The 9,376-nt window shown below is 49.7% G+C and overlaps 1 protein-coding gene across 1 annotated transcript; it reads left to right on the top strand.

The window, feature by feature from the left end:
* Positions 1-1,666: 1,666 nt before the first annotated feature.
* Positions 1,667-2,951, top strand: LOC120680710 (transcription factor ILI1). The gene is made up of 2 exons (XM_039962227.1): positions 1,667-2,272; positions 2,396-2,951. Exons 1-2 carry the CDS (start codon positions 2,117-2,119, stop codon positions 2,546-2,548), a joined length of 309 nt encoding a protein of 102 aa, XP_039818161.1. The 5' UTR covers positions 1,667-2,116; the 3' UTR covers positions 2,549-2,951.
* The last annotated feature ends 6,425 nt before the right edge of the window (positions 2,952-9,376 follow it).

Below are 9,376 nucleotides of genomic sequence, written 5' to 3'. Positions count from 1 at the left end.
CCGGCCTCCGTTTGGGCGGTGGCTTCCTTTCCTCCGTCTGCTTGGTTCCGGGTTGGGATTAGGGTGAAGGCGAAAGCCTTGGTTCGCTTGCGGGCCGGTGACGGCGGCGCCCGAGGGCATCGCTTACCTTGTTGAAGGCGTCACTCTCTCCCCTGTCCCCTCCTCCTCGGTCGGACGTCGTGCCTTTTGCATCGCTCTCTCCCTGGCCGTGTGTCGGTCCTCGGCTCTGGGTGCGGTTGCTGGTGGCCCTCCCTGGGCGCCATCTGCGGCGGGGTGCCGGCCGGCGGGCTCATTTGTGCTGTGGCGGCCATCGACTCTGGGTTTGGGAAGGGGTGGTGGCGAAAGCCGTGGTTCCGCTTGCGAACCGATGACGACGACGCCCTCGGGCGTCGTTTACCTTCTTGAAGGCGTCATCCTTCTGCCCCTTTCCTCCCTGTCTTCCGGGTGAAAACCTAGACCATGTTGGTCGGACGACGACGACGCCTGTGTTGTCGTTTCCTTCTTGGAGGCGTTCTCTTGGAAGCTCGGCTTGTGGCGGTCTTTTGCTCTCCTCGGAGAATTTCTACTTCTGCGCCTGCCTTCGCTTCATTTCATCAGCATCATCCGGATAGCGCTTGGTCGTCGGTCGCTTGGTTGTCGGTTTCTCTTCGCTGGCGGATGCTTTGCCGCCGTTCTGGTCTGCCGGATGTTTTGCCGCCGTGGTTGATTGTTCGGGTGGATGCTTTGCCACCGTTGTTAGGCCGTAGACCTTTGCGCCCTGGGCGTTGTTGTTTCTGCTAGCAGGTTCAGTTGTAGGGTTCTGGCTAGTGTTGTGGGTCGTGCCCTTTGTTATCTCCGTGTTGCTTTGTTGCTGTTTGTATTGTCATTGTGTTTTCGCATTTGTGTGTGTTGTTTTTTAGTGTTTCTCTATTTTTAATTCTTTGTGCTCTTGTGTTGGTCAAGCTCTGCTTGGCCGCATCAAAACTGTCTCTGTAACAGCTTTCTTCTTAATGAAAAACGTGACCAGCCACGATCGCAAAAAAAAAAGAAACACCGGTCAAACTTGTATAAATGGGATGTATATCATGAGGCGGTGGACGGATCGGAACCGGATCCGAGGGTGGTAGTTGGTAGATTTCTATAAGCCCAACTGTTGCCCTGCACTGTTCCCAGACAGTTGAGGTGTTGGGAGATTTCGCTGTGACGATCGACCACACCATACTACTATACGTGGAGTCAGTTCATGGCACCATCATGTGTGGCCAACCCCACATCTCGATCGGCCGGGCTCGAGCAGTTGGCAGTTCTCTGCAGCCTGCAGGAATCCACGCACGAGGCAAGGACTTGCAGTCGCCACCACTGCACGCAGCTTCAGACAACCCTGAGTACAAAATTTCCAGCATCCCTAGATGTTCCAACTGTTTACAGAGCAAATCATCATTAGTAAATAGTCGTAAACAGTGTACTACTAGTACCACCTGTGCAGTTGCTTAAACGCTCCAAAATAAAGCAGCTTTTTTTCCCCTGGTTTAATTTACATTTCCGTTCAACAACAAACAGGATGCTGCTGCTAGCACTAGCACCGATCGTGACTACTCCTAATCTAATGAATTGAATTCAGGGATCGACGCCCTGTCTGCTCGGCAGATCCAGGAGATGGAGCCACACAAACAGGCTAGGCGCTCATGCATATTATAGAAAAGAAAACCCACACATAGTACTAGCTAGAGACAAATCCAGAGGCCGCAATAATAAAAAAGAAGTAGAGGAGCCAAACCACTTGGTTGCTCCTCCATGCTCACACAGAGCCATTTCCATGCATCCGCCACTCCGATCCTTAGCTTCCTCTCCATACCTCAGCACGTCTTGCTCGCGCATTATAACTCTCGCTTTCTCCCTCCGGCCTGCCCCCCCTCCCGATTGCTTCCCCCCATCCTCCATCACGGACCGCGCGCAGCCGGCCATCTCCTCTCATTATATATAGATCTCTGCTCTCTGCAACCGCCACTCACCTGCCATAAAGTAGCAGCAGCTACTCTAGCTAGCTAGTCGCCGAGCTCGATCTCTAGCTGCATCTTCTACTTGCTTCCACTCCACTAGCTAGCTAGATATTCGATATATATAATCAGGGTTGAGTATGTCGAGCAGCCGCAGGTCACGCACGCGGCGTGCGGGGAGCTCGCTGTCGTCGTCGTCGTCGTCGAGGTCCATCTCGGAGGACCAGATCTCGGAGCTCCTGTCCAAGCTTCAGGCGCTGCTCCCAGAGTCTCAAACTCGCAATGGCGCGCATAGGGTAAGCACACTCGCTCTGCTGCAGATTTGCTAAATTGCCATCTGATTAATAAGCTAGCTGGAGCCCTCGAGCTTACTCAGTCATGGAATTGAAACAAATGATCATGCATGTCGAGTAATGCAGGGCTCGGCGGCGAGGGTGCTGCAGGATACATGCAGCTACATCAGGAGCCTGCACCAGGAGGTGGACAACCTCAGCGAGACGCTCGCCGAGCTGCTCTCCTCCGCCGACGTCACCAGCGACCAGGCCGCCATCATCAGGAGCCTCCTCATGTGATGTGATCTCATCTCCTCCGGCGGCAAAGCTCGGTGCGCGCGCATGCACGGCCGCTCGCTCGTTAGATCTCCAGGCGTGCCTAGCTAGCTAGCTACCGTAACTTCTCGCAACTGCTCATTAGCTGCGCCCAGGCGCTGTACGTCTAGCTACTACGGAGTACTGCTCAAGTACATCTGTAGCTAGAGAGCTATGCTCATTATTAGCAGCTTATAGCAGCACTGTGTGATTCTTGTACTTTGATGTAAGCTTGCATTGTGGTCATCGTCTCTAGCTCGCTCGCGATTGCTTTGGCTGTTAATCCCAGTTGGATGTGAGAGGTTTTGCTAATAATGGGAGACCGACAAACAAGCAAGATGTGTTTCAATTATAGAATTATAAGATAAGATATACATGCTACTACTAACAGGCTAGAGGTTCATGTGTTGATGTACTTAGCTTTGGGATGGCTAATTGGCTTTGTTTAATGCAGTGGTGCTTTAATTAAGTTTGCTAGTACTTGACTTTGATGCACGGGCGGTTGTTTTCTTGATGGGCCACATACTAAAATTATTGCAACTCTTGGACTTGTTTGCGTGAGGTTTGCAGTGCCCTGCGTTTTTCTAATTAATAATGTTGGAGTTTACAGTTACAGGGGAGGGAAGATTGGTGCCCCACACCCTCGTTTTTCAGCTACTTTGGCATAGCTGAAAATGAAATTGTTCGAGTAAAATGGATATATGTTTTTTCTTCCTACAAAACATAGTACTAGTTGTACAATTGTGACTATCTCATCAAGTCGAATTTTCGGAGTCCACTCAGTACATTCATTCCCCCAATCCTCCACGCATGCATATATATACACGTGCATAAAGATTGAAAATAATAATATTGTTATTTTTCTTTTTTATTACTACCATTAGCTCCTATATATATACTAAACTTATGTGAAAGTTCACCATATATATAACAATAGAAAAAACATTATACATATACTAAGCAGATTAATACATATATGTATACGTCGAATATAAAGCCTCCTTTAGGGCATCAGCATTGTATAGAACAAAAGTAGTCCTTATATGTGGGTCCTGTAATAGTGGTCAATAATTATTTCTCACATCACAATATTTGTGGTAAAAGTAGTCCTTATACATGGGTCCCATACTAGATTGATATGTGAGAGGAATCAACACTAGGAAAGAGAAGATACTACTTTTTTAATCCTTATGGCCAGGCCATAGTGCTATGGGTGGCTCTAGCATGTCATAGATATAAAGACTGCCTCCACAATATTTACAGCTACCCATAAGGTCCTAAAGACCACCCTTATTCCAACATTGCTGGTGCCCTTAGTGGTTGCAGCTAGCAAAGACGGCATCGCTGGGCGGGACAGCAGCAGCAGTGCCTAGGGGCGCGCGTGTGTGAGAAGGGGAGCGTTCTCGCTAGCGAGAACTACAGCGCTAGCGAGATGTATTTTATACTATTCACTAATTAAAAAATTAGTTCAGCTGGTGACGTCGTCCGTCTTTGGAGGAGGCCTAATGGTACTATATATGAACTCACAAGAGTACAATAAAAATAATTTATTACTAATCTGAAAAGTTCCCGATGCACTTAGGTTATGCTCCTACTTACACCGGAAAAGGTGCCCGGACGTTCATTCAAATTTGAGCTTGGTGCATCAAGTATTTTAGTTTCATTTCTGGTAATTTCTCTTTTGCAAACGTGCCTTTTCATTAAAAGGACGTTTATGGTAAAACTATATCAAACAGAGAAAATATTTTGGACGCAATCGAGTACGTACGTACGTCGTGCAAATGATGCAGATGTGGATGCATGGACCATGCATACAATCATATATATTATCTAAGTGGGGGCGACAAGAGGTAGGAAATCAAAGATACACCGTACGACCGTGACTGCAACCGTGCAACTAATCTCGTAACAGTACGCAATCCAGCAATCCACGGCCAAATTAAGCCCTGGTTTGCCTGATTAATTAGAGACATACAGAAGTTGCAGAAGAATAGGGGATTCACTATTGCTGTTGACGAGCTCTGAATTATTGTACACAGGCGTTCGTTCTAGTTAGTGCTGCAGTATCATACAGCGACTGTTTCTTTTTTTCGCATCTAGAAAGGCACTCAAGTGATATAGGTCGACAATAACGAGAAATTAAACATGATGGGCGAAAGGCAACACTTGCTACTGTTGGAGGGAAAATTGGTTCGGTAGCATCGAAAGATCACGACTTTCGATCCGTAAAATATCATTAAAAACGTTCGCTCCTGTAAAATACCATTGAAAGTTGCAAATGTTACCGGAAAGTACCATTCCGTTATATTTGTTCACCGAAAATCTTGTTTTCACTCTTTTCAGCTCAAATGACAGAGATGAAATGACTTTTTTTTATCCCTGAATCATGAATCACCGTCCACTCTAGGTGTTGCCGGCCTTATCCATTCCAATCGCTCCTCCTCTGGCAAATCTATTTATTGCGCATGCGAGTAGGCTCGCATGCGTCGCATAACAAGGCAGCTGTTAGTCTTCCTTGTTGAGCCAGGGGTGGCCGGAGTTCGGGACCTTTGGGGTGGCGGTTGCCATGGGTCCAGTGGCCGGGGGCGTCTATACATAGCTCGCGCGAGAAAACTGGAATCCGTTGCAGAAGCCGAGCCCGTCTTCTTCCTCCAGCCCGCGCCCGCGCCCCCTCATCCTCCGCCCTGGCCGGCGGCTCCCGCCGCCGCGCCGCGCCGCCCACCATCCACCGCCGCCGGCCCACCGCCCACCTACCCATCCAGCTCTGTTATCGCCCCCGCCGCCGTCCACCGGCCACCGGATATCCAGCCCTGCCCTGTCGGCGGCGCTCCCGCGCCGCCTCGCCTCCGCCGGCCGAACCGCCTCCACCGCCGGGCCGACACCGCCGGCGACCTCCTCCTCTAGGTCCGGTGGTCATGGAGCTGCCCCCACCCATAGCAACCCCGGAACAATAAGCTCCGCCGCCGCCCTCCGCCACCCCGGCCGCCGGTGACCTCGCCGGCGGCCGCTCCCCCCCACCAACCACCCCTCGCCGGCCACCCCCTCCCCCTCCCCCCTTCCCTAGCTCGCCGGCTGCCGCGCCTCCTCCCCTGGCTCAAGGAAGAAGATGAACAGGGGAGGTCTCTGCGATAGCTCGTGCGCTAGCCGCGCGAGCGATAAATAGACTTCCCCCCAGTGGCCAGCGGTGACCTTAGAAGAGGGGGTGGGTGGTAGAGAAGATCGGTGGCGGTGGCGGGTTGCAAGGCGCGGGGGAGGGGGTACACAGCCAGTTGAGGGTAGGCGCGGTGTTCACTCAGGGTGGGGCAGCACTGGGTGGTGGATCGACCGAGAAGACAATTGATGGCTGGGGATCTTCTGCGATTGAATCTCCCTAATTCGCGTAAAGAGATGAATAGACACCCCCCTCCTCCCTCTCACTATCCAGCTCTCGACGATCCCGCTGCTCTCCCCCACGGGCGGCACTGCCCCTTCCCCGTCCCTTCATGACGCATGTTGTCGCGTCGCTAGCTCGCCACGCCCCCTGCCGGCAAAGCTGGTCCGCCCCTGCCCAGACAGTCCGCGCCGCTTTGCCCCTCGGCCTGACATCTTCGATGATCTACCGCTGCTACGTCGCCCGTAGCAGGAGCATGCTGCTCCGTGAGGCCCCATCCACACACGGTCGAAATATGTCGAGCGGCGAATCCTATCAAAGGGGAAAAATTATGTTCCCTTGATTGTTAGTCCAAGTGAATGATCTACCCAACAAGTTCATGTCAATCAAACTGCAATCATCAATTCAGGAATTGAACTTATCACACCAACCAAAATCTACCACACCATTATTTTTATCATCAGTGGACCTCGCCATGTTGAAATCACCTCCAATAATTTGGGGTATTTCAGTGTCACAAACCTCTCTTAGCTAAGAAGATTTCATTCTGATCTTCATAAGTAGGGTCATACATAGTAGTGAATTTACAACAAAGGATATTTTCTTTGAGTTTTCCTAGGCAACTTAGGGAGTATGTTCTGAAATCTCTCTATGCAGAGCTATACCAACATCATCACTCCCTTTAACCTGAATTCCTATTGCATCTCACTGCCATATATAAACTCACAGACAGTGCACGACATTTCCGCATTCCTCTCTCTTCTCCCATCTTCGCAACCAAATGATGAATTTTGCGATTTGGATTGTTGGTGATGGCACAATGAAAGGCTACCTTATATAAGGATGGATGCAATCACTCAGGGTAATCGAGTGACTTCACCCACCGGCCACCAATGCCTGATCTTAATTATCCAATAGAGTAAAAAAAATTAGTACCTGATCAAAATGGACAAACATCGATTCCATGATGGGAGGATCGAGTCAAACTTGTATAATATAAAATGTGCCATGATATATTTTGTATATAAAGATATAAATAATAACTATAACATAATTCTGGACTCTTTGAATACCATTGGAAAAAATTGGATCCACACTAACCTTTGTAGATTAACCGCATACATAGCTAATGAAAAATTCAAATGGGGTTGATTTTTATTTTGTCTGAATTCATGTCTTGCTCGCTCAGCGCGCACGAACGCTCGTCAGAGGTAAAAGCAAAAGAATTCCCACTGCATCTCACAATTTTTTGGCTTGAGCATGTGGTACCAACCATCGATATCCTCACTACTAGAAAACAAGCCTTAGGTCCATCCCAAAAGTACAGGTACCGATTCATCTCCATACCGGTACTTTTGGGGTGGATGAAATCTTTGAATGAGCCTTAAGTACCGGTTGGTATTATCAACTGGTACCTAAGGCTCTCCATAGGTACCGGGTGGTAACTTTTATAATAGTACCGGGTGCTACCACCAACCGATACCTTTAGACGAGCCTTAGTTACCGGTTGGTGTTACCAACCGGTACCTTAGGCTCATCCATGTGTTACTTCAAAAGGAAAGCATCTCCTTCTCAATCAGAAGAAGAATAACTGTGTAGCTGAGATGGTAAATGAGCAACGCGCAAGGCTAGAGGTCGTGAGTTCAAATTGCAGCCAAAGAAAATATTTTTCGTGAATTTTGGAGTCCTTAGGTACCAGTTAATTTACCCGGTACCAAATGCTCGAGCCTTTGGTACCACTTTCGGGGTACCGGTTCAAAAAACCGGTATCAAAGGGCACCTGCAACCGGTGCCTTAAGTCATTTTTCTAGTAGTGCCTAATGATGAATCTACCCTCTCCTTCTCCCTTTCTCTTCTCCCTTTCTCTTTTCCCTTTTCTTTCCTCTTCCCCCCTATCCTCCCTTTTCCCGTTCCTCCCGGATCTAGCGGGGAGCCCAGGGCGGAGCTGGGGCGCCGCACGGCGGGGGAGGCGCCGCGAGCCCATGGCGGAGATGACGGCATGTACGTCGCTTTTTTTGTTGCAAATTTTTTTACATTTTTTTCACCCGTACATTTTCTTTAATTTTGGATGAAATTTTGTCTTCAAATTGTTTACAACATTTTCTTTAAATTATCTCTTTCGAAAATTTTCTTTCAAACTTTTTATGATTTTCTCTCTCAATTTTTTCTCATCAATTTTTTCCATTTCTCTTTCAATTTATTTCTGGAAAAACTTTTCCAAAAAATTTATTATAAATTGATAAAAAATTACCAAAAAAGAAAAGAAAATGGTCAGAGGGTATACACGTCATTGGACGAACGTTGTTGTTCTCATGCTCCTACGGATCGTAGGACGGAGAGGCTGGAGTTGTCTGGTGCAGTGCCGGACTCCAACGAACCTCCGCCTCCGCTGACCGCCGGGTCAATGCCTATGGCTGCGAGGCCCGCCCGATGGGCATTCCAAAGCCATGGACCCGCACCCGTCACGGCTCGTGTCGTTGTCGGCAGCTTGCTAGATGGTGATTAGATTTAGGCTTATACGACACAACGGAGGTGATTGGCTTTGAGAGGGGCCGTATATCTTTCGCATTCTACGATTGGAGCGATTCCGTCGCAGAAAGGTCCCGCTCGAGCGTCCTTCTTCTTCTTCCGTTCCACCCTCTGCTCCCTTGCCTCCTCCAGCTCCGGTGCTTCCGCCGCCGCCCTCAACCACCGCCGACACTAACCGAGCTTGTATTAGCCGCCGCCGACCACCACCCACCAGGATTCCTGCCCCGCCCGGCCAGCAGCGTTCTCACGCCGCCTCGCCCCTCCGCTGGCCGAACCGCCTTTGCCGCTAGCCCGCCACCATAGCTGACCCCTCCTCTGAGTTCGGCACGTGGCCATGGAGCTGCCATCACCCCAAGCAACCCGAAACTCTAAGGTTCGCCGCCACCCTCCACCATCCCGTTCGCCGGCAACTCCGCCACCGGTGGCCGCTCCCCCCACCAACCACCATTCGCTGGCCACCCCCTCCCCCTCCCCCCTCCTCTTTCCCTAGCGCGGCAGCAGCCGCTCGACCCCCTTCCCGAGCTCGTCGGCGGCTGCATGGGCCCTTCTTCGATAGAACCACATGGAGTAGCATATGCGATAAATAGATTTTCCCCATTGAGAGCGGTGATGGCAGTCGAATTTCTTGGATTCACAATGCATCTCATTCCGATCCGACCATTATCAACCATGTCCACGTCTTTTCTTGCCTTTGTGTCTGCTCCGCTGAGGGCTCCCACATACTATACGAAGTCAAAAAGCCTCTCGCTCTTTTTTGACAAGTTGGACGAGGAAACCGCAGACACCAAGTCCGTGACCGGGTGAAAGGAATTGGGTGCTCGTAGTCTAAGAGAGAGAGGCGATAAATTAGGCAAACTAAAAAACTTAACATCAAGGTCCAACTATTTGCACATAAATTAAACTAAGACATATCT

The sequence above is a fragment of the Panicum virgatum genome, chromosome 7N (genome assembly GCF_016808335.1).
Source record: "Panicum virgatum strain AP13 chromosome 7N, P.virgatum_v5, whole genome shotgun sequence".
In the NCBI taxonomy this organism is placed as follows: Eukaryota; Viridiplantae; Streptophyta; class Magnoliopsida; order Poales; family Poaceae; genus Panicum; species Panicum virgatum.
This window is presented reverse-complemented; position numbering and strand designations above follow the sequence as displayed.